This window comes from Tachyglossus aculeatus, chromosome 6 (genome assembly GCF_015852505.1).
Source record: "Tachyglossus aculeatus isolate mTacAcu1 chromosome 6, mTacAcu1.pri, whole genome shotgun sequence".
Lineage (NCBI taxonomy): Eukaryota > Metazoa > Chordata > Mammalia > Monotremata > Tachyglossidae > Tachyglossus > Tachyglossus aculeatus.
In genome coordinates, this window is record NC_052071.1 from 45,038,398 (window position 1) to 45,063,463 (window position 25,066).

The window sequence follows — 25,066 nt, forward strand, 5'->3', positions numbered from 1 at the left end:
GAGTGGCAGAGGACGGGGGAGAAGAGGAAGGGGAAGATGGCACTAGCACACAAGGTACCGCGGGGTTTCCGATCTTTGTTGCGAGAGTCACGGCGTTGAGCAAGGCTTGCGAGGCCATGTCATCCCCCGGGCCTGGAATGGCCTCCCTCTGCCCATCCGCCAAGCTCGCTCTCTTCCTCCCTTCAAGGCCCTGCTGAGAGCTCACCTCCTCCAGGAGGCCTTCCCAGACTGAGCCCCTTCCTTCCTCTCCCCCTCGTCCCCCTCTCCATCCCCCCCATCTTACCTCCTTCCCTTCCCCACAGCACCTGTATATATGTTTGTACATATTTTTACTCTATTTATTTATTCTATTTGTACATATCTATTCTATTTATTTTATTTTGTTAGTATGTTTGGTTTTGTTCTCTGTCTCCCCCTTTTAGACTGTGAGCCCGCTGTTGGGTAGGGACTGTCACTATATGTTGCCAATTTGTACTTCCCAAGCGCTTAGTACAGTGCTCTGCACATAGTAAGCGCTCAATAAACACGATTGATGATGACGATGATGTCCCAGCTCTGCTCTTCTCCACGGCTCACAACAGAAATCAGGAGACTGTTCAGCTCAGAAGCCCCCAGGGCACCAGAGAAGCAGCGTGGCTCAGTGGAAAGAGCCTGGGCTTTGGAGTCAGAGGTCATGGGTTCAAATCTCGGCTCCGCCACGTGTCAGCTGTGTGACTTTGGGCAAGTCACTTTACTTCTCTGGGCCTCAGTTCCCTCATCTGGAAAATGGGGATTAAGACTGTGAGTCCCACATGGGACGACCTGATCGCCTTGTACCCTCCCCAGCTTAGAACAGTGCTTTGCACATAGTAAGCGCTTAATAAATGCCATCATTATCATTATTAACTGCCGGGCCACCAAACTGAACAGCTACCAGTTTAAATTGGAAGAGCGTTTTTGGATCTTCCAAACTTTCCAGTTTTTACTGGGCAATACGACTGACTGCCTCTACTTCAATCGATCGTATTTACTGAGCACTTGCTGTGTGCAGAGTACCGTACTAAGCGCTTGGGAGAGCATAATACAACAGAGTTGGTAGACACCTGCCCGCCCCAACAGGCAATTAGCAAATGCCGTCATAATTATTATTATTGAGCTCACAGGCTAAAGGGGAGGACAGACATTAATATAAATAAATCACAGACAGGGGTTTGTTGGAGAGGTGAATAAAGGGGGGAAAAATCAGGGGAACACAAAAGGAGAGGGAAAAGAAATGAGAAGGAGAAGCAGCGTGGCTCAGTGGAAGAGAGCCCGGGCTTTGGAGTCGGAGACCATGGGTTCAAATCCCAACTCCGCCAACTGTCAGCTGTGCGACTCTGGGCAAGTCACTCAACTTCTCTGTGCCTCAGTTCCCTCATCTGGAAAATGGGGATTAAGAATGTGAGCCCCCCCAGTGGGACAACCTGATCACCTTGTAACCTCCCCAGCGCTTAGAACAGTGCTTTGCGCATAGTAAGCGCTTAACAAATACCATTATTATTATCGTTGTTGTTATTATTATAAGACTATAAGACCAGAATATTAAGACTTGTATTCATTCATTCAGTCGTATTTATTGAGCACTTACTGGGTGCAGAGCACTGTACTAAGTGCTTGGGAAGTCCAAGTTGGCAAACCTATGGAGATGGCCCCTACCCACCAACGGGCTCACGGTCCAGAAGGGGGAGACAGACAACAAAACAAAACATATTGACAAAATAAAATAAATAGAATAAATATGTACAGATAAAATAGAGTCATAAATACATACAAACATATACACATATATTACATGCACACATATATACACACATATACATACATATGCATGCATACTCCAGGAGGCCTTCCCAGACTGAGCCCCCTCCTTCCTCTCCTCCTCGTCCCCCCTCCATCCCCCGTCTTACCTCCTTCCCTTCCCCACTGCACCTGTATACATGTATATATGTTTGTACATATTTATTACTCTATTTATTTATTTTACTTGCTCATATCTATTCCATTAACTTTATTTTGTTAGTATGTTTGGTTTTGTTCTCTGTCTCCCCCTTTTAGACTGTGAGCCCACTGCTGGGTAGGGACCGTCTCTCTATGTTGCCAACTTCGACTTCCCAAGCGCTTAGTACAGTGCTCTGCACACAGTAAGCGCTCAATAAATACGATTGATGATGATGATATACACGCATACACATATATGTATGCATGCACACACACATATATACATACATATATGTACCTGTATATGTGTATATATGTATATACATACACCTGCATATATGTGTATATATATATATGTATATGCATGTATGTATGCACGTACATATATATGTATATATACACATGTATGTTTGTACCTATTTATTACTCTATTTATCTTACTTGTACATATCTATTCTATTTATTTTATTTTGTTAGTATGTTTGGTTTTGTTCTCTGTCTCCCCCTTTTAGACTGTGAGCCCGCTGTTGGGTAGGGACTGTCTCTATATGCTGCCAACTTGGACTTCCCAAGCGCTTAGTACAGTGCTCTGCACACAGTAAGCGCTCAATAAATACGATTGATGATGATATACATGCAAACACACATGCATATACATACGTATAAACATATATACATGCATACACACATATGTACACATTTATACATGCACGCATATATATGTAAACATTTATACATGCATGCATATATATGTATACATATATACACGCACACATATCTATTCCCAAGCGCTTAGTCCAGTGCTCTGCACACAGTAAGCGCTCAATTAATAGGATTGAATGAATGAACGAAGGAGGGGGCTGAGTGTGGGCAGGCCTCCCGGAGGAGGTGAGCTCTCAGGAGGGCTTTGAAGGGAGGAACAGAGCTAATATTGGAATAGAATAAGAATATACGACTATAAGACCGGAATATTAAGACTTGTCCTTCCCAAGCGCTTAGTCCAGTGCTCTGTACCCAGTAAGCGCTCAATCACGACTGAATGAATGACCGACTGAAGTCAGTTTATTTTATTTTGTTAGTATGTTTGGTTTTGTTCTCTGTCTCCCCCTTTTAGACTGGGAGCCCGCTGTTGGGTAGGGACTGTCTCTCGATGTTGCCAACTTGGACTTCCCAAGCGCTTAGTACAGTGCTCTGCACACAGTAAGCGCTCAATAAATACGATTGATGATGATATACATGCATACACACATGCATGCATATATATGTACACATTTATACATGCATGCACATATATGTACACATTTATACATGCATGCATATATATGTACACATTTATACATGCATGCATATATATGTACACATTTATACATGCATGCATATATATGTACACATTTATACATGCATGCATATATATGTATACATTTATACATGCATGCATATATATGTATACACTTATACATGCATGCATATATATGTATACACTTATACATGCATGCATATATATGTATACACTTATACATGCATGCATATATATGTATACACTTATACATGCATGCATATATATGTATACACTTATACATGCATGCATATATATGTATACACTTATACATGCATGCATATATATGTATACACTTATACATGCATGCATATATATGTATACACTTATACATGCATGCATATATATGTATACACTTATACATGCATGCATATATATGTATACACTTATACATGCATGCATATATATGTATACACTTATACATGCATGCATATCTATGTATACACTTATACATGCATGCATATCTATTCCCAAGCGCTTAGTCCAGTGCTCTGCACACAGTAAGCGCTCAATTAATAGGATTGAATGAATGAATGAAGGCGGGGGCTGAGTGTGGGCAGGCCTCCCGGAGGAGGTGAGCTCTCAGGAGGGCTTTGAGGGGAGGAACAGAGCTAATACTGGGATATATTAAGACTATAAGACCAGAATGTTAAGGCTTGTCCTTCCCAAGCGCTTAGTACAGTGCTCTGCACATAGTAAGCGCTCAATAAATACGATTGATGATGATGATGAGGGCGGGGGCTGTGTGGGGGCAGGCCTCCCGGAGGAGGTGGGCTCTGAGGGGGGGGGGGGACAGGGCTGGGTGGGAGGATGGCGTCTTTATTGAGCGCCGTCTGTGTGTGTGGGGGGGGGCAGTGTACTGAGCGCTCGGGAAGGACAAATAGGCGACGGAGGAGGTGGGGGGGGGGGCCGCACTCACCCGGACAACGCCGCCTCAGCCGCCTCCTCCCCGTCGTCGTCGTCGTCGTCGTCCTTCTCCTCAGCCTCGGCCGCTCCGCGCGCAGTTGAGGCCGGCGGCGGGGGCCCCGCCCCTCCACTTCCGCTATAGGCCCCGCCCCCGCCCCGACGCCCGCTGGGAATTGTAGTTTCCGGGGGGGGTGGCGAGGCCCCGCCCCGAGGCCTGCTGGGAAATGGAGCTCCCCGGGGAGGGGTCGCGAGGCCCCGCCCCGACGCCTGCTGGGAAATGGAGTTTCCCGGGGGGCGAGGCCCGGCCCCCGCGCTTGTCCTCTCATCATCATCATCCATCGTATTGATTGAGCGCTTACTGCGCGCAGAGCACCGTACTGAGCGCTTGGGAAGTCCAAGTTGGCGACATAGAGAGACGGTCCCTACCCAACAGCGGGCTCACGGTCTAGAAGGGGGAGACAGAGAACAAAACCAAGCGTGCTAACAAAATAAAATAAATAGAATAGATATGGACAAATAAAATGAATAAATAGAGTAATAAATGTGTACAAACATATATACATGTATACAGGTGCTGTGGGGAAGGGAAGGAGGTAAGATGAGGGGGATGGAGAGGGGGACGAGGGGGAAAGGAAGGAAGGGGCTCAGTCTGGGAAGGCCCCGCCTGCCCCCGAGGCCTGCTGGGAAATGTAGTTTCCCGGGGGGCCCAGCCCCCGCGCTTCAGCTAGAGGCCCCGCCCCCGAGGCTTGCTGGGAAATGTAGTCTCTCGGAGGACGAAGCCCAGCCCCTGCGCTTCGGCTAGAGGCCCCGCCCCTGATGCCTGCTGGGAAATGTAGTTTCTCGGAGGGGGGATGTCCCGCCCCGTAGCCTGCTGGGAAATGTAGTTTCCCGAAGGACGAGACCCGGCCCCTGCACTTCGGCTAGAGGCCCCGCCCCAAGGCCTGCTGGGAAATTCATTCATTCATTCAATCGTATTGATTGAGCTCTTACTGTGTGCAGAAGGGAAGTACAAGTTGGCAACATACTGAGAAGGTCCCTGCCCAACAGCGGGCTCACGGTCTGGAAGGGGGAGACAGACAACAAAACAAAACATATTAACAAAATAAAATAAATAGAATAACTATGTACAAATAAAATAAATAAATGGAGTAATAACATATATATATATATATACAGGTGCTGCGGGGCGGGGAGGAAGGTAAGGCGGGGGGGATGAGGAGGGGGAGAGGAAGAAGGGGGCTCAGTGTGGGAAGGCCTCCTGGAGGAGGTGAGCTCTCAGTAGGGCCTTGAAGGGAGGAAGAGAGCGGGCTTCCCTGTGGGCGAGGCCCCGCCCCGAGGACTGCTGGGAAATGTAGTTTCCCAGAGGACGAGACCCCCGCCCCAAGGCCTGCTGGGAAATGTAGTTTCCTGGGGGGGCCCAACCGGATGACGTCATCATGCCACGCAGACAACGTCATCACGCCACGCCGAGGCGACGTGAGCGTGGCGGCGTCAAGGCGGTGCGATGACGTCACCTTTTAAAGGAACTGGTGGGAGCCATGGCGGAGGAGCGGGAGAGGAGGCCAGTGCTGGAGATGGTGAGCATCGGCCTCCATCCTCGGGGACGAGGACCAGGAGGACCATCCCGGGGGGCCAGGGCGACACACAGCCTCCTGACAATATTTAGGAGGCTGTTTGTTAAGCGCTTACTCTGGGCCAAGCACTGTTCTAAGCGTTGGGGGAGAAACATGTTTGGTTTTAATGATAAGAACTATAATAATGATAATGAAGGCATATGTTAAGCCCTTACTATGTGCAAAGCACTGTTCTAAGCGCTGGGGAGGTTACAAGGTGATCAGGTTGTCCCACAGTTTTAGACTGTGAGCCCACTGTTGGGTAGGGACCGTCTCTAGATGTTGCCAACTTGTACTTTCCAAGCGCTTAGTACAGTGCTCTGCACACAGTAAGCGCTCAATAAATACGATTGAATGGATCCCCATTTTACAGATGAGGAACTGGGGCACAGAGAAGTGAAGTGACTTGCCCAAAGTCACACATCTGACAACTGGCGGAGCGGGGATTGGAGCCCATGACTTCTGACTCCAAATCAATCAGTCAGTCGTATTTATTGAGCGCTTACTGTGTGCAGAGCACTGTATTAAGCGCTTGGGAAGTACAAGCTGGCAACATATAGAGACGGTCCCTACCCAACAGTGGGTTCACAGTCTAGAAGGGGGAGAGCTCACATTCTTCATCCCCATTGTACAGATGAGGGAACTGGGGCCCAGTGAAGTGAAGTGACTTGCCCAAAGTCACACAGCTGACAACTGGCGGAGCCGGGATTTGAACCCATGACCTCTGACTCCAAAGCCCGGGCTCTCTCCATTGAGCCACGCTGCTTCTATATGTCAAGCACCGTTCCTGATACAAGCTAATCAGGTTGGATACATTCACTCATTCATTCAGTCGTATTTATTGAGCACTTACTGCGTGCAGAGCACTGTACTAAGCGCTTGGGAAGTACAAGTTGGCAACCAACAGGCCCTGTCCCTCTGGCACGGAGGGCCCTGCCTCCTCAGTCCGACAGACGACGACTCCCCCGCTTCAAAACCTTACTAATAATAATGTTGATATTTCTTCAGCGCTTACTATGTGCCAAACACTGTTGTAAGCACTGGTGGGGAATACAAGGTAATCAAGATTGCCCGACGTGGGGCTCACAGTCTTAACCCCCACGTTTACAGATGAGGGAACTGAGGCCCAGAGAAGTTAAGTGGCTTTCCCAAAGTCACACAGCTGACAAGTGGCGGAGCAGGATTAGAACCCAGGACCTCTGACTCCGAAACCCCGGGCTCTTACCACTGAGGCATGCTAATTCTGTGGCACCTCTCCTCCAGGAGGCCTTCCCAAAGGCCCCCTCCAAAGCACACACACACCTTTCCTCTGACTCCCAGTCTTTGCCCTTTCCACCAGGCCACATTATGCCACCCCCTGATCAATCAATCAATCGTATTTATTGAGCGCTTCCTGTGTGCAGAGCACTGTACTAAGCGCTTGGGAAGTACAAGTTGGCAACATATAGAGACAGTCCCTGTATTGTCTTAAGTTAGACAGGGTATTCAGGAAATAAGTAATTCAGAATAATTCCGTTCTTGGAATGGAAGTCACGGTATGTTTGACACGGTAGAATACATGGGAAGAATTGCATATTGTTTTTGGTATTTGGTAAGCGTGTACTTTCATTTATTCAATCAATCGTATTTATTGAGCGCTTCCTGTGTGCAGAGCACTGTACTAAGCGCTTGGGAAGTACAAGTTGGCAACATATAGAGACAGTCCCTGTATTGTCTTAAGTTAGACAGGGTATTCAGGAAATAAGTAATTCAGAATAATTCTGTTCTTGGAACGGAAGTCACGGTATGTTTGACACGGTAGAATACACGGGAAGAATTGCATATTGTTTTTGGTAAGCGTGTACTTTCATCCATTCATTCAGTCGTATTTATTGAGCGCTTACTGTGTGCAGAGCACTGTACTAAGCGCTTGGGAAGTACAAGTTGGCAACATATAGAGACGGTCCCTACCACCAGCGGGCTCACAGTCTAGAATCCCATTTCTGCCTCTTACCTGCTCTGCGACCTTGGAACAAACCCACTTAAATTCTCTGTGCCTCAGTTCCCTCATCTGCAAGATGGGGATTCAATACCTGTTCTCCCTCCTACTTACTGTGTAAGCCCCATGTGGGACCTGATTATCTGGTATCTATCGATTCCAAAATTTAGAGCATCGCTTGGCATCCAGTAAGCTCTTAACAAGGACCCCAGTTATTAATTATTCTGTGTGAAATGAGGAATAAATACCTGTGAGCCCCATTTGGGACAAGGCCCTGATTGTACTTTCCAAGCGCTTAGTACAGTGCTCTGCACACAGTAAGCGCTCAATAAATATGATTGATTGATTGTGGCTGACCTGATTGGATTGTATCTTCCCCAACGATCAGTATAGGACTTGTCATAGAGCAAATACTAATTATTATTACTGTACTTTGTGCAAAGCACTCTAGCACTCAACAGTCTAGTGCATTGGGTGTTGGAATACATAAAAGTGCTCTGCACATAGTAAGCGCTCAATAAATACGATTGATTGATAAAAGTATTGCCTGATAAGTGATAATGAATTGCCCATTCCAGCCAAAGCATATTATTTGTTTTCTCAGGCTGTTTATACGGCGATCTTTGCCGGACTTGGGTTTAAAAATCCGTTTTTTCAGTCAGGTGTAATGGCTGGAAAAGCGTGTACACTAAGCAAAGAATGGATTTATATTGTAAGGAATTTAGGGGCCGCTTACAGAGTTGAAAATAAAACGTGAGCAGTCCATGCGCGCTGTCTACAATTGGGATTTAAAGTAATTCATTCATTCAGTCGCGTTTATTGAGCGCTTGCTGTGTGCAGAGCACTGTACTAAGCGCTTGAGAAGTACAAATTGGCAACATAGAGAGGCGGTCCCTACCCAACAGTGGGCTCACAGTCTAGAAGGGGGAGACAGAGAATAAAACCAAACATATTAACAAAATAAAATAAATAGAATAGTGAATGTGCACGTAAATGGAGTTTTCTACATTTGATTTGTTAGTCCGTGGCTCAGTGGAAAGAGCCTGGGCTTTGGAGTCAGAGGTCATGGGTTCAAATCCCGGCTCCGCCAACTGTCACCTGTGTGACTTTGGGCAAGTCGCTTCACTTCTCTGGGCCTCAGTTCCCTCATCTGGAAAATGGGGATTAAAATGGTGAGCCCCGCGTGGGACAGCCTCATCACCTTGTAACCTCCCCAGCGCTTAGAACAGTGCTTTGCACATAGCAAGCGCTTAACAAATACCATCATTATTATTATTATTATTATTAGTCATTTAGCTGTGCATTTAAATCACCTAAGTTTGGGCAAGTCACTTAACTTCTCCCTGCCTCGGTTACCTCATCTGTAAAATGGAGATTAAGTCTGTGAGCCCCATATGGGACAACCTGATTCATTCATTCATTCAATCGTATTTATTGAGCGCTTACTGTGTGCAGAGCACTGTTCTAAGCGCTCGGGAAGTACAAGTTGGCAATGTAAAGAGATGGTCCCTTCCCAACAACGGGCTCACAGTCTAGAAGGGGGAGACAGACAACAAAACAAAACATGTGGACAGGTAATAATAATAATAAAAATAATAATAATATAATAACGTTGTTATTTGTTAAGCGCCTACTATGTGCCAAGCACTGTTCCAAGCAGTGGGGTAGATACAAGGCGATAAGGTTGTCCCACGTGGGGCTCACAGTCTTAATCCCCATTTTACAGAGGAGGTCACTGATTGCCTTGTATCTACCCCAGTGCTTAGAACAGTGCTTGGCACATAGTAAGCGCTCAAGAAATGCCATCATCATTATTATTATTATTATTAAGTGCATCAGGAATGCCAATTGTAATCAACATGGAATTGCTTCTCCATATGGAAACAGAATCAGTTGTGCTTGTACTTCCCAAGCGCTTAGTACAGTGCTCTGCACACAGTAAGCGCTCAATAAATACGATTGATTGATTGATTGATTCTCCCCGTGACAGTCCTATTGAGTTTTGATTAACTATTATTAGGTAGATCACTAAGGGGCAGCAGAGTCCATAGGGCCTCCATAGTCATTCATTCATTCAATCAATCAAGCAATGGTATTTATTGAGCGCTTACAGTGTGCAGAGCACTGTACTAAGCGCTTGGGAAGTACAAGTTGGCAACATATAGAGACGGTCCCTACCCAACAGTGGGCTCACAATCGTATTCATTGAGCGCTTACTGCGTGCAGAGCACTGTACTAAGCGCTTGGGAAGGACAGTAGATTTGAGTTTTTAGAGTAGGGTACCTAAGTTGAACTTAAATACTCTTTCGAGGGATGGAGAGAAATTCACAAACTTAAAAATTAAAAAAAAGTACAAAATAAGAAATTCATGTGAAGTTGCACGGTGAGCAGCGATTCATCTTTTTTCGGGGGGAGCTGAGGTCATTTGTTGAGCGCTTACTGCGTACAGAGCACTGTAATAAGCATTAGGAAGAGTGCAATGCAACAATAAACAGACTCAGTATGTCCAAGACTGAACTCCTTATCTTCCCTCCCAAACCCTGCCCTCTCCCTGACTTTCCCGTCACTGTAGACGGCACTACCGTCCTTCCCGTCTCACAGGCCCGCAACTTTGGTGTCGCCCTTGGAGAAGCAGCGTGGCTCCGTGGAAAGATCACGGGCTTTGGAGTCAGAGGTCATGGGTTTGGACCCCGGCTCCACCAATTGTGCCTCAGTTCCCTCATCTGTAAAATGGGGATGAAGACCGTGAGCCCCCCAAGGGACAACCTGATCACCTTGTAACCTCCCCAGCGCAGAGAAGCAGCGTGGCTCGGTGGAAAGAGCCCGGGCTTTGGAGTCAGAGGTCATCACCAATCGTATTTATTGATCATCAATCGTATCATCAGTCGTGGCTTCAAATCCCGGCTCTGCCAATTGTCAGCTGTGTGACCTTGGGCAAGTCACTTCACTTCTCTGTGCCTCGGTTACCTCACCTGTAGAATAGGGATTAAGACTGTAAGCCCCCCGTGGGACAACATGATCACCTTGTAATCTCTCCAGTGCTTAGAACAGTGCTTTGCACCTAGTAAGCGCTTAATAAATGCCATCATTATTATTAGAACAGTGCTTTGCACATAGTAAGCGCTTAATAAATGTCATTATTATTATTATTATCATTATTATTATTATCCTCGACTCCGCTCTCTCGTTCACCCCTCAAATCCAATCCGTCAAAACCAAAACCTGCCGGTCTCACCTCCGCAACATCGCCAAGATCCGCCCTTTCCTCTCCATCCAAACCGCTACCTTCCTGGTTCAATCTCTCATCCTATCCCGACGGGATTACTGCATCAGTAAATGCATCACCGCATTTAGTACAGTGTTCTGCACAAAGTGAACAGTACAATTGTTTGAATGAGAGATTAACTTCAGTTTAGAGATGGAAGACAAGTCAAGCAGGCTAGGCCCTGAAGTAGCTCTGAAAGTATATTCACAGACTCTTTCATGTACTGTAGTATCCATTTCCTTTTTTTCTTTCGTAGTTTCGTAGGGCTGTTTGTGGGGAGGTTAGCTCAGTTTGGCATTTTCACCTCTACACAAAGAGGATGATGGCTCAAGAAGCTCTGATGTAGCAATAAGTCCTAAACATTAACTCCTCAGCTAAATGAAGCAGTGCATTTTTATCAGTCCTCCCTTTGAATCAGGGGATTCATTCCCCAGACTCATCTAGGCAAATCAATTCATCATAGACTGTGAGCCCACTGTTGGGTAGGGACTGTCTCTATATGTTGCCAATTTGTACTTCCCAAGTGCTTAGTACAGTGCTCTGCACATAGTAAGCGCTCAATAAATACGATTGATGATAATGATCATAGCTTATGGCATGGCACACTGCTTCCTTACCTTTCCTTAAGTCACCTTCATCTGTCCAATTCTGGAGCGTATTGCCATTGCACCATACAGGCAGTAAGCCATAAAGCTCCTATTAATAGAAGGGGTGTGTTTTTGTACCTTTAAAACTGAAAGGTTAAACCATCATCAAGTACTTACTATGCTGTAAGAAGAGTTAGATCTATATTTGAGCATCTCAGCCTAGACGAAGAACCTCTCCCGAAAGATAGTGAGGTTTAGCCCTGCATTGAGCTGAGGAAAATAGCAGGGATCTTCTCCAGCTTGCAGAAATGTGAATCGATCCCACCTAGATCCTGGTACAGATTCATTTTCCCGAGGTGCATTTCCTGCATCGAGTTTTCAGCCTTTTTCAGATAGTATCCCTGAATTCTCAAGGTTTTAACCAATTTTCCCCACCACTCCATTCAGCCCGCACTAGTAAGCGCTCAACAAATAGAAATAATTGAGCAGTCCTTCCGACACAGTGAAGGATAACAGCAGAGCAGGTGTTCTTTGAAAACCTCTTTTGTAATCTGCCCCTGTGATCAGACAGGTGGGGCCTGTATCCTCACAAGCGCTCGCACCCCCGGGGCTTCCAAACCCCCATTGAAAACCTCTGTGCTAAACGATTTGCTCTCTGCTTTTTAGAGGAAGAGAAGCTTGGGAATATCTAGATGATTCTCGGAAAGGGTTTTGTGAGGCTTTAGAGACCATTAATACTCCTCCTCTGAAGTTAGCCACGTCAAACTTTGAGGTGCTCACTTGCAACATAGAGGAGAGCTGAAACAGAAGGCAAGAGAAACAGATAAGGTTGTTAAACTCTTGATCTATTCCCCAGTAGTTAAATTAGAGGTCTGGTGGCTGGCAGAGTGCACATCTCCTCCAAGAGGCCTTCCCTGACTAAAACCTCATTTGCTTTTCTCCCACTCCCTTTATTCATTCCCCCCCTCAGCCCCACAGCACTGACGTATATATCTGTAATTTATTTATATTAACGTCTGTCTCTCCCTCTATACTGTAAGATTGTTGTGAGCAGGGAATGTCTGTTTACTGTCGTATGGTACTCTCCGCAGAGCTTAGTACGCTGTTTTGCATGCCGTAAGCCCTCAATAAATACAATTGAATGAATGAAAGTCAGGTATGTGTGGGTGTGTATACATATACACATACATACACATATATATGCACCTATATACATGTGTGGGCACATATATACATATGTGTGTGTGTATATGCACACATAAAATACATATGACAGTGCTTAGAACAGTGCTTGGCACATAGTAAGCACTTAGATACCATAATTATTATTCATTCAATCATATTTATGGAGCACTTAACTGTGTGCAGAGCTCTGTACTAAGTGCTTGGAAAGTACAATTTAGCAACAAATAGGGACGATCCCTGCCCTTGTTTTTATATATATTTATATATATCTTATATCTTACTATATATAGGTATGAATAGCTAATACCATGCTTCACCTTGAGCCGCTCATAAGGCTGAGAAAGGAAATGACCGGCACTGTCCGGCACACCGGACTCTGCTAAACTTAGTCTGGGCAGAGGTCAGTAGCTCGGATGGGCTGAAGGCGGGGAGATTAATTAGGTGTTCTGTTAGTTTTGGATTGTTCCCAAGACCAAACCGGACCTATGCTCCCTTTTAGCCCTCAGTGCCCCTGCCAGGTATTGGGAAAGAATGTAACCCGGAGGACTTACTTCTGATCCAGCCATTGTGTCGCTGTCATTCCGACCCCGAAGATTTCAGCCGTGGGAACCCAACCCCTCCCTCCTGTGTTTCCTATTGAAAAGGGAAGCTCTGAGCAAGCAGCCCCATTTGGTGGCCGCTGAGAAGCAGCGTGGTGTAACGGACGGAGCAGAAGGTTGTGGGGTCCAGTCCCACCCCCGCTACTTGTCTGCTGTGTGACATTGGACAGTCACTTCACTTCTCTATGCCTCAGTTACCTCATCTTTAAAATGGGGATTGAGACTGGGAACCCCCGTGTGGGACAGTGGCTTGTCTCTAACCCAATTGGCATGTATCCACCCCAGTCTTAGAACAATGCCTGGCACATAGTAAGTGCTTAACAAGTACCATTATGATCATTATTTCTCAGCAAAGACCCGGCAGGATTCAGAAAACCAGTGGGCCTACCTTGATCAGATTTTTGCTGTAATTAAATTACTCTAAAAAATGGAAATACTTCAGAAAGCAGATCGGTAGCCTAGCAGGCTGTTGTTTCCCCTGCTTCAGAATCTTTTGTTAAATGATGTCGAAGTGAACCTGAATAATAATGTGCTTTAATTTTGGCTCTTCTGCTGACTTTTTGGCTTCTTGCCGCCACGAAGTCAAAGTTGAAAAAGTGCCTATTATTTGACTTCACCTGAGCTTGGCGGGTATAGCAGAACCAGACTAGCCAGTCACTATATATCCATCTTGCAGAAGTCACCCCAACTTAGCAGCCTCACCAGTTTAAATGCATTTCGGTGTTACGTCCCGGAGGGTTAATCATTTCTGCCTCTGGTTGTGGTGTAGCTAGTGACCCGGGTGGAATTCTACCTCGTCTCTGGCAGGTCCAGGCAGCCGGAACAGATGGAAACTGTGTCACGTTTGTATTGCACGATGAAGACCACACGCTGGGAAACTCTCTCCGTTACATGGTCATGAAGAAGTGAGTATTAACGATTCCTCTCCCGTGGGGCTGGAGATCTCTTCACAGAACCGGCGGACTCATAAATACGCACTGGTGGCCCAGGACAGAGCAGGCAAGAGCGCGGTTTTTCCGGAACGTGGCCCAGAGCCCGAGTGTGCCGTCTCATTGCTCCGTGTCGGTTTCTTCATTTTTAGCCCCGAAGTGGAGTTCTGCGGCTACAGTATCACCCACCCGTCAGAAAGCAAAATCAATTTCCGTATCCAGACCAGAGGTGGGTATTCGGAAAAGGTGCCGTGGCTAAATTTGGAAACTGGCAGTTACATTTGGCGTTTTGTTTCGGTGCCTCATTGCCTGAAAGCTTGATCCTAGTGAGAGAGGAGAAGCAGCGTGGCTCAGTGGAAAGAGCCCGGGCTTCACTACCATGAGGTCTCATTCTTTGTTCCTTCTACTTCAACGCTGTGAATCCCATGTGGGACGGGGACCATGTCTGATGTAATTAACTTTTTTTTTGGATGGCATTTATTACATGTGCAAAGCACTGATCTAAGCGCCGGGGAGGTTACAAGGTGATCAGGTTGTCCCACGGGGGGCTCACAGTCTTAATCCCCATTTTACAGATGAGGTAACTGAGGCCCAGAGAAGGTAAGTGACTTGCCCAAAGTCACAGAGCTGGCAAGTGGCGGAGCCGGGATTTGAACCCATGACCTCTGACTCCAAAGCCAGGGCTCGTTCCACTGAGCCTTGCTGCTTCTCTATCCCGGCGCTCAGTATCTACCCCATCTCAGTGATTGGAGTGTCGTGAGCACTTAACAAAAACCCCGGTTATTATTATTACCGTTCCTGAAGGGAAACTCCGTCATTATCACTGATAACTGAAGTGGTATCTCTACGATCACTGTAGGCTTGTCTTACCAAGGAAGGTTGATAGTACTGTGTTTACCGGTTTGCTTTAGGAAACTTGTCGCTGATACAATAGGAAGGTTTACCGTACCCATTTGTTCTCCGCCTTTAAATGTTTGAACTCCGTGTACTGGATCCATCAGCCATTCCGGGGATACAGGACAAGTTGCGCTTTCCCAAAAAGCGAATATTCTCTGGAGAGATGAGGTGTTGGAGTCTGGTTGCTTTCCCTGCTCTTAATTTAAGTGCTGGCAAGCTGTCATCCACCTTCTCGGTAGAGTGCTAGGAGGAAGTACGTCAGCGTATGCAAGGATCGTTTCTCCTAAGTTGGCTTAGCCCTTTTGGCTAAGAGTTTAGATGTAAGGCCAAAAGTTTTGCTCCTCGGTGAAGAAGAAGGAAATTCGGATGGGAAAGTTTAGGGAATAGTTCAGTAGCGTCCGAGGATGTCCATCATTTCCTTCCCTTCTAAAGCCTGCTGTCACCTCAGCTGTGGAGTTTCAGGGGCTGAAACTCCTGTTGTTTCAGTCCATCGGGCCTGCCTCTAGCAGATATGTGCAGGATAGTTGTTGAAAGCGTGGGTCTGTCCCTAGCCAGAAGCATGCACTGCAGGGGCGAAGTCGTGCATTATGTGCCTTCAAAGTGCATAAAGGCCAAGTATTACCAATTAAAGGGAGTGAGTGATAAGTGGCACGTAGGCAAAATTGCTAGTGGATTTGCCTGGTTGTGTTTTGTCCACTCTTCTGGCCCTGTTTTACTAGGCGTGAATACCGCGAGGCCTCTGAGAGATAGAGAAGCAGCATGGCTCAGTGGAAAGAGCACAGGCTTTGGAGTCAGAGCTCATGGGTTCAAATCCCGACCCTGCCAATTAATTGTCAGCTGTGTGACTGGGCAAGTCACTTAACTTCTCTGAGCCTCTGTTCCCTCATCTGTAAAATGGGGATTAAGACTGTGAGCCCCACGTGGGACAACCTGATCACCTTGTATCCCCCCAGCGCTTAGAACAGTGCTTTGCACATAGTAAGCACTTAACAAATACCATCATTATTATTATTATATACTGGACCTCATCCACCACTCCTCCCACAGAAACAGGTACCAGTTTGCTTGTGTCGGACAGGGCCGTAAGCAGAGCATCTATGCAAAGGGCACCTTATTGCTGCCCAAAGAATATACTGAACCTCTTGTTTGCGCAGTGGGGACTACATAATAAGAATAATGACATTAAGTGCTTACTACATACTAAGCAATGCGGCAGATGTGAGTTAATCGGGTCAAACAGAGTTTCCGTCCCAGATGGGCTGACAGTAGTAATGGGGAGAGCAGGTATCAGAATCCCCATTTTACATTTGAGGAAACTGAGGCCCAAATAAGTGAAGTGACATGCCCAAGGTCACACGCACCAGCCAGTGGCAGATTAGTACCCAGGTCATCGGACTGCTAGGCTGTGCTTTTTCCTCTGGGCCACGCTGCTTCTCGCAGTTGCACATACTTGCATAACATCCAGGCTTTCCTTTCTGCACTCAGTCAATCATATTTATTGAGTGCTTACTGTGTGCAGAGCACTATACTAAGCGCTTAACTCACTCAACTGTCTTATAGTACAGGCTTGTAGTTTTAATAAGTGACTAGGGTCTTCCCGCTTTCTCTTTTAACCGATCCTCGCTTTTATTAATGTCTTTCTAGTGGAAATCCCTTCCATTTCCTTCTCTGTAAAATCTTTTCTTCCAAAGACCTCCCTTTTTAGCGTATGACCCAACCAGTATCAATTCACAGATAAATACCAATTCTCAGGAGTTGCAATGGTTCCTTTTAGTAGTGTTGACATCATTGATTGATACTGATTCGATTTAAATTTTGCCACTTAAGCACATCATTGATGTAGTTCTGGTGAAGTGCAACAATGCCAATAAACACAGCATTCCACACTCTGCGACTTTGAAATGTGCATCTACTTAAAGCCCAAGGCTAACTATCTAATTTTTGCTAATCAAAAGAAAGCATGTATTCCACTGGGGCTCAGGGGAATACCAGAAGAGGGTCAACCTTAGTAGATCACTGTTTCAGTCAATCTCTTGAATCAGCTGATTCTTTGGAAAGAGGTGGAAAAAAATGTCCAACCTCTTCAGTCTATTTCTTATCTCTTGAAACATCCTCTGCACAATTTCCTTAGCATATTAGGGGGAAAGATTTACCAGTAGAGAAAGGAGGGCGGGCATGAAATATTCAAGAATTTTGTGCCAATTATTACTTTTTTCTGTCCCTAGTTCTGAAATACCGTTTGTCTTATCCATGCTAGCTAAACCCTAAATCTTATTTACTATTCCTAAATGTCCCGACTGGTCTTTGAAGATCCAGCGGCAGTATTTGACTTAAATCACGAGCCTCCAAGTCGAATGCATTTGTTCTTCGGCCTGTGGCCCGAGTTTGCTGTTTCTGAAAAAGATTCCTTGGTATGTCCAGGTTTATTGCATTGTTGCTTATTTATAGTAAGGCCTGTCTCCCCCTGTAGACTGTAAGCTTGTTGTGGTCAGGGAAAGTGTCTGCTTACTCTGTTGTCTTGTACTCTCCCAATCGCTTAGTATCGTGCTCTGCAAAGAATAATCGTTTAGCACATACCTTCGATTGGTGCAACAACAGTCTTTTGTTTTTTGGTTTTCCCAGGGGGGCTTCCGGCAGTTGAGCCGTTCCGACAAGGTCTGAACGAACTCACCGATGTCTGCCAGCACGTGCTTAACAAATTTGAGGTAATGCCCCCGCCCCAGTCTAGAATATGCCCCTCATCTTATCCATCTTATCCCCCCCAAACCCCCCGGTTCTGTTTTTCTAAGTGATTGTTTCCGTTGGCTTTCCAACCGTTTATATTTAACTCTTCCTCTCTTCCACAGGCAAGCGTTAAAGAATATAAGAATCAGATGGAAGTAGAAATGGATTAGCCACCTCGGTTGCATTGGCAGAGAGACTTTTGTGTACGTACATATTTGTTTGATGCTAGTACCTTATTTCTATTTTTTTACATTCTATAATAAAGCCTATATAACCCAATGAATTTTCAGGATTTGGAAAAGCCTATGGTACTGATGGCTAGCGGGAAATCCCTCTTCCCAAGTTGGGTCTTTAAAGAGCGTTTCAGAACTTTGTTTTTGAAAAGCTTCAAAGCCTATCGCTCAGATAAATCCAATGAAATAAATAAATATGATTGATGCAGGGAATAGAGTGATATGTAGCCACGGTGGAACGTGGAATATAAGAATGTAAGAACTGGCATAATTCATCCAGACTGGCTTGTAAATATTTGTTTGATGCTAGTACCTTATTTCTATTTTTTTACATTCTATAATAAAGCCTATATAGCCCAATGAATATTCAGGATTTGGAAAAGCCTATGGTACTGATGGCTAGCGGGAAATCCTTCTTCCCAAGTTGGGTATTTATAGAGCGTTTCAGAACTTTGTTTTTGAAAAGCTTCAAAGCCTATCGCTCAGATAAATCCAGTGAAATAAATAAATATGATTGATGCAGGGAATAGAGTGATATGTAGCCACGGTGGAACGTGGAATATAAGAATGTAAGAACTGGCATAACTCGTCCAGACTGGCTTCATCGGTCCAGGATTCTTACTTGGCAACAGGATGCTTAGAAGAACTGGGTGATAGGTACCCTGCTTGACAACCATCTAAATGAAGAATGATCTGATCTTGCCCCTCCATTAACCCATTATGGACCACTTAGGCATTTATTTATCTAGATCCTCTTCAGCTGCATTAACATTTTTGGCTCACACAATTTCCAGGTTTAGGGAGAAGATCATGCAGAATATTTCATGAACGAAAAAGCCCTTCCGAATGGAAGGGGTTTGTAAGAAAGGCTTTAAAGTTTTAAAAGAAAGGGGTCAGTAAATCCAGAGAAGTATGCGGATAAACCTCAGTTCCCTCATCTGTAAAATGAGGATTAAGACTGTGAGACCCACGTGGGGCAACCTGATTACCTTGTATCCCCCCCAGTGCTTAGAACAGTGCTTGGCACATAGTAAGCGCTTAACAAATACCATCATTATTATAAGATGGGGTAAGAAATGAAAGTAGGGAAAGTGGGAGTGTGTTTGCAGGGGAACCTTTGTATTGTGATACCCTTCTCCTGTTCATTTTGTTGTCCCAGGGAGTCAGGGATGACAGACAATATTGCATTCTGTATTTGGGGAAGTTTTTTGTTATTCAAATTAACTTGAGCTTTCAGACAGTGGTAATATCCAGATGCAGATAGAGAAAAGTGTGGTGTAATGGTTAGAGCACGGACCTGGGTTCTAATCCTGGCTCCGCTACTTGACTGCTGTGTGACCTTGGCGAAGTCACTTGACTTCTGTGCCTCAGTTACCTCATTTGTAAATTGGGGTTTAAGATGGTGAGCCCCATGTGGGACATGGACTGGACCCAACCTGATTAGCTTCTGTGTACCTCATCCCTTAGTACCTGGCACATAGTAACCGCTAAACAAAAACTATTAGAAAAAATGCAACCCCAAGGGCTATGCACACATGTCACTAGAACATTTTGTTCCACTATCAGATCATCATTGCGCTTACACTTGCCCTATCTGTAGAAACATATGGTGCCAGTGTGCTCACACAGAGGCTGCTCAACATGTGGAATTTCCTATTTACGCAGCTCTCTAGACCTTAATTCACAGTTCAGCTTTAAAAGACTGTTTTCAAAAAGCTGCCTCGATTCCCCAGTCATCAACAATGCCCTTTCACATAGACAAAAGTCATAAATAACTCCTGTAGGTTTAGGACTCTTTATCCTTCCTGCTTGGAAGCTGGATGCCTTTTGTTTATGAGTTCAGGAGAACATCTGTTCTGGGAATCGGGCAGCCTTAAAGCCTGGCTTTAGCAGGTAGCCAAGCCCGTAAACTTAAATGCATTTTATGTGTTGCAATCTGAGCACACGCCTGTCTACAGAAATAGTGTTAGTACATGATTTTTAGACTATTTGACTCTCTACAAGAACCGTACGCTGGTTATATAAGAATGCGATTGCTAGTGATCTTAGCAATTGTAGGAAATGTGATTGTGGATGTAGATGCTACTAAGTCATGTGAGAGGGCCGTGGGTTTCCTTCCTGCGAACAGTTGACTTTGATAAAAACCTTTCACCCTACTGTTTCATAAGAGAGGAAAGTCCTGGGACTGCTGTTCTGGCTTCTGCTGATTTCCCTACCCTCTTATCTAGGGTGCAAGGAATCAGACTCTTCCCAACCATCACCTCCTGCCAGCCTGCCTGGATGCCCGGGGTTTCTGAGTACGGGGCCGGACTGGGGAAGCAGCAATAGAATTAATCCCGGCTCCTCCACGTGTCTATTATGTGACCTTGGGCAAATCACCTAACTTTTCTGGGCCTCAGTTACCTCGTCTGTAAAACGAGGATTAAGAGTGTGAGTCTTACGTGGGACAGGGACCATGACTAATTTGTTTCCACCCCAGTGCTTTAGAACAGTGCTTGGCGTGTAGCGCTCAACAAGTACCGTAATTAGAACAGTCAAAAATGCCATCTGTCAATCAGACATTGTGCCCAGTGTCGTGATTGCTGACAAGGCATCACCACTGCTGAGGGAATCATGACATGGGAGGAGTACCAGATCCAGAAATACAAACTGTGTCTTCACAGGGTAAACGTTGCTCACCCCGGCTCGGCCACAACGGTTAAATTTGCACTGAGCAGGTTTGAGGCAAAAATTGAATTTGGCCCAGGGCCAACCTGGTCACTAGGACTCAGGGGAGTTTTAAGAGCCAGGAGAACCTATTGAAAAAACCTATTAAGTATTAATCAAGCAGAACCCAAAATAGTCTGAACACCTAAGGTCTTTCTTTTCTGACATGAAAATGTTTTATTCAAATAGGTAAGTGAAAAATGAAAGGCTATGATGTCACAATTTCACCAAAATGGTACTTTCAAGAACAAATGAACAAATTACATCTGTAACAAGTTACAATCTTTGGCCTTTTCAATTCACAGATAACAGAGATTGTGAACAAGGTGGGGGACACCCTTTAATAGGTTTTTCTCTTTTTCTGTATTTGAGTTATGCAATAGTTTCAGGCTGAGATGAAACTGGATTTACAGTTGTGCTTAATCCTGGAGAATTTTTGGGTATTCTCAGCTGCAGATGGGAGGGAAGATTTGGGGGAAGTATGAAATGGTTCATTGCCCATGAATTGGGCTGAGAGTTTATTTTTCTAGTACGGAAACTTAGAAACGGCAGAGCTACATGTGAGCCAGAACTAGGTTAGCAGATGAGGATGAAAAGAGTGATAGAACTGGAGAGGATCGTCAGTGGGATTTATTAAACAGTTACTCTGCAAAGCACTGTACAAAGCACCTGGAAGAGCACAATACAGCGGAGTTGGTAGACACATTCCCTGCCCACAGTGAGTTTACAGTCTTTTTTATGAGGACCTGCCTTGCCCATTGCTAAACTCCTGGAATCTAAGCGCTGTGCTGTGACTCGATCGCCCACCGAGACTGTAAGCTCGTCGTGGGCAGGGAATGTGTCTGTTTATTGTTACATTGTACTCTCCCAAGTGCTTGGTACAGTGCTTTGCATCCTGTAAGCTCTCAATAAATACGAATGAATAAATTGACACGGCCCCAGGACCTTTCTCCCTGGCATGCCTACCTCCGGAACGAGTGCCTGAGCCTCCTGCTTCAGGCATCGGCATGGTTTCATTTCTCTCCGTGTGCTGCCACATTCGGTCTCTACTGTAGGACCCCAGGATGGACACTCTGACCTCAGAAAAGTGGTGTGAATGGCAGCAGGACTTCGGAATCTGAAAATCACAGGGAAGCAGGGGCAGCTTGCATTAGGACCAGATTGGCCAATTGAGATACCTGGAAACATTTAGTGAGAGGCTCCGGGCCTTGTCTTGCTTCAGCTGGCTACTAGCACAAAGCTTAGAGAATGCCAATAGTGGTATTTAAGTGCTTACAATATGCCAGGCACTTTACTAAGCGCTGGGACAGATACAGTATAATCAGATCGGACACAGTTCCTGTACCACATGGGGTTCACAAGGCAGGTTGCCTCAAGCAGATGCTCAAAAATTCCTTCTCCTATGTGATCTATAGTGCTCATTCTGGGATTTCCTGATAAGTAAATAGTTATGGTATATAGGATAATAATAATAATTGTATTTAAGTGTTTACTAAGTGTCAGGCACTGAACCAAACGCTGAGGTGGATAAAAGCAAATCAGGTTGGACATAGTCCCTGTCCCACATGGGGCTCACAGTCTTAATCCCCATTTTACAGATGAGGGCCCAAGGCCACACAGCAGACAAGCACCGGAGCCAAATCCATGATCTTTTGACTCCCAAGCCTGTGCTCTATCTAATAACAATAATAATAATATAATAATAATGATGATGATGGCATTTATTAAGTGCTTACTATGTGCCAAGCACTGTTGTAAGCACTGGGCCATGCTGCTTCCTTGAGGCACTTATTAAATGACAATCCCCGAACTAGATATGCTGTAATTGAATTGAAATAATCCTTGTCTCCCATGGGGCTCAGGGAATAAGAACTAGGGAGAACAGGTATTGCCACCACTTTAGAGTTGAGGAAACGGAGACTCAAAATGGTTAGGCAAGCAGTCTAAGGTCATACACCAGGTCAGAGACTAGATCTGGGATAAGAACCTGGGTCTCCCCACTCCCAGACCCTTGATCTTCCCACTAGTCCACTCTCCCACCCTCACTTTGGAAATAAAGATTTCTGAGCCAGGTCGCTCTTCCTTACTGCCCGCCCCCTCCCTGTGCTCCTTCCCTGTGGCTTGCCCAGAAATAGCACGGCAGGAAAAAAAAAATCAACTTGCCAAAGTCTGACCTGGTCCAAAAAGCCTCAGGGTGTTTGCTACTTCACCTGATTTCCTTGATTTAAACTGTGTAAACTACATGGTCTGGTGAAATGAGCACAGACCCTCTAGACTGTGAGCCCGTTGTTGGGTAGGGACCGTCTCTATATGTTGCCAACTTGTACTTCCCAAGCGCTTAGTACAGTGCTCTGCACACAGCGCTCAATAAATACGATTGGATGAATGAATGAATGAAAGTCAAGACCTGGATTCTAATCCCAGCTCCTCCATTTACATCATGTGTGATCTTTGACAAGTCACTTAACCATTCTGTGCCTCAGTTTCCTCATCTGTAAAAGGAAGAGTCAATACCCATTCTCCCACTTAAGACTGTGAGCCTCATGTGGAACAGGGACTATTTTTGACCTGATTAATTCAGTTCATGGCACCTATTATGTGCTTAACAAATACCACACAACTGCTACTACTGAATTTCCTCCAACTCACACATGTTCCTGCTTCATCCAGCGGTTATATGAACCCGATCTTGATTAATCATTCAGTGGTATTTACTGAGTTCTTACTGTGTGCAGAACACACGACTAATGCTTAGTAGCATACACTAGAGTTCGTAGACATGTTCCCTGCCAACAAGGGCCCCGTAGTCTAGCTGGGATATTCACCTTGTCTCTCATAAGCAAGCAGAGTTAGTGACGAGTTAGGTCTTTTCAGGAAGTCAGTTCTGCAAGATTGAAAATTTAAAAGTAATTTAAAACTCAATCTGAGGGTAAAAAACATTTAGAGACCATTTGGGAAAGGACTTCGCCTTAAAAGCTAAGGGAGACCCAGGCCTTGACATTTTGAGCTTATTAATACTGACCATGTAATTGCCCAGAGGCAACTCATTACATACACATGTTTACAATGCTATAGGTGAGATAGTTATGCTGTTAGGATAAATGATTGTAGCTTAGTCTTGTTCTGAAAAGAGGATTAAGCAAGGCCCTAGTGGAACTTTGGCTGAATTTCCAGTCCACCATAACCTGCGAACAGCATTTTCTTTGATGGGCAAAGCTAAAAACAGGCAGTGAAGCAGCTGTGATTTTAATGCCCCTCACTGCTTGAGCTTGGCAAGTCATTTAAACTGTTCTGTTGCCCCAGATTTCCCCTAAGGAAGCCAGAGTGAAGGGGCCAAATCTTTCTAGAGTGGCTGTTCAGACATTTACCAGAGGGAACGGAATCCCATTCAGTTGATTCCCTGCCACTGAGCTCAGAGATACAATAAAAAAGGAAAAAAAAAAAACTGAACAGGCCATCCAACGATAATACAGATTATAAGGGACACCAAAAACAAATTCTATGCTTGCGTTTCGGACCCTCCAAAGGGAGAAGCGAGAATGGAAGCGACGACACACGCCGATTTCTGATGTCTCCTCTCCAACTGGGTGAAAATGAGTCCAGGCCGGAATGACTGCCGCCAGTCATCTCAAGAAGGCTGCTCCACGGCTCATTCTTTCAGCTCGTCTTTCCCCTTCCCTCTGTCCTGTCCCTGGCTCTCTTTAATATGCTTGTAGGTCTTAGGCGGAGCTGTACTTATTGCTTAAGCGGGAACTGCTTCGGTCCAGACCCAGGTCCCGGCCGTGGGCTTTCCATCTGGCCCCGGAACCTTTCTCGTCCACGGGGCTGACGTTCAGCTCTGGCCTCTGACACCAGCAGCATAGGCACGACTGTGAACATAAACAGGAAAGTTGAGTCAGGCGTGGGAAAACTTCCCTAACGTGAAGGAGCTCCTACTGCTGCTGCCATTGTTTAGCGTGTTGACTGTATTTTGGTTCTGCTACCGTCCCTGCTAAACGTCTGGGACCTCCCCAGTTGGGGAAGTGCTGAAGAGAACAACATAGAAGGAATACGGTACCCTCCCTTTGTGCCCTTTGGGAAAAGGAAGATCATTGGGATGGTGAAAAGGTATGTGACAGCCTGGTTTTTCTGGAATTTCTGAAACCGTTAAGA

At 45.5% G+C, this 25,066-nt stretch overlaps 3 protein-coding genes across 3 annotated transcripts in view; 1 reads left to right on the plus strand and 2 right to left on the minus strand.

The window, feature by feature from the left end:
* Positions 1–4,245, minus strand: part of VAMP7 (vesicle associated membrane protein 7) — a 38,279-nt gene extending 34,034 nt beyond the window's left edge. Inside the window, exon 1 of the mRNA XM_038748211.1 lies at positions 4,212–4,245. The gene's annotated coding sequence lies outside the window, so the exon portion shown is untranslated. The remainder of the gene's footprint in view (positions 1–4,211) is intronic.
* Positions 4,246–5,702: 1,457 nt separating this feature from the next.
* Positions 5,703–19,205, plus strand: LOC119929598 (DNA-directed RNA polymerases I and III subunit RPAC2-like). The gene is made up of 6 exons (XM_038747770.1): positions 5,703–5,775; positions 6,582–6,616; positions 14,233–14,330; positions 14,507–14,583; positions 17,874–17,956; positions 18,098–19,205. Exons 1-6 carry the CDS (start codon positions 5,703–5,705, stop codon positions 18,143–18,145), a joined length of 414 nt encoding a protein of 137 aa, XP_038603698.1. The 3' UTR covers positions 18,146–19,205.
* A 4,194-nt stretch (positions 19,206–23,399) lies between these two features.
* The window catches only part of LOC119929665 (endothelin receptor type B-like), a 32,880-nt gene continuing 31,213 nt past the window's right edge, over positions 23,400–25,066 (minus strand). The window contains exon 8 of the mRNA XM_038747854.1: positions 23,400–24,783. Within this exon, the coding sequence (XP_038603782.1) occupies positions 24,634–24,783 (150 nt within the window). The 3' untranslated portion in view covers positions 23,400–24,633. The remainder of the gene's footprint in view (positions 24,784–25,066) is intronic.

Coding starts and splice junctions, on each gene's coding strand:
- LOC119929598 (XM_038747770.1), top strand. CDS start 5,703: ATGACGTCACCTTTTAAAGGAACTGGTGGGAGCCATGGCGGAGGAGCG. Junction 14,331..14,506: donor CGTTACATGGTCATGAAGAA/GTGAGTATTAAC, acceptor CTTCATTTTTAG/CCCCGAAGTGGAGTTCTGCG. Junction 14,584..17,873: donor TTTCCGTATCCAGACCAGAG/GTGGGTATTCGG, acceptor TGGTTTTCCCAG/GGGGGCTTCCGGCAGTTGAG.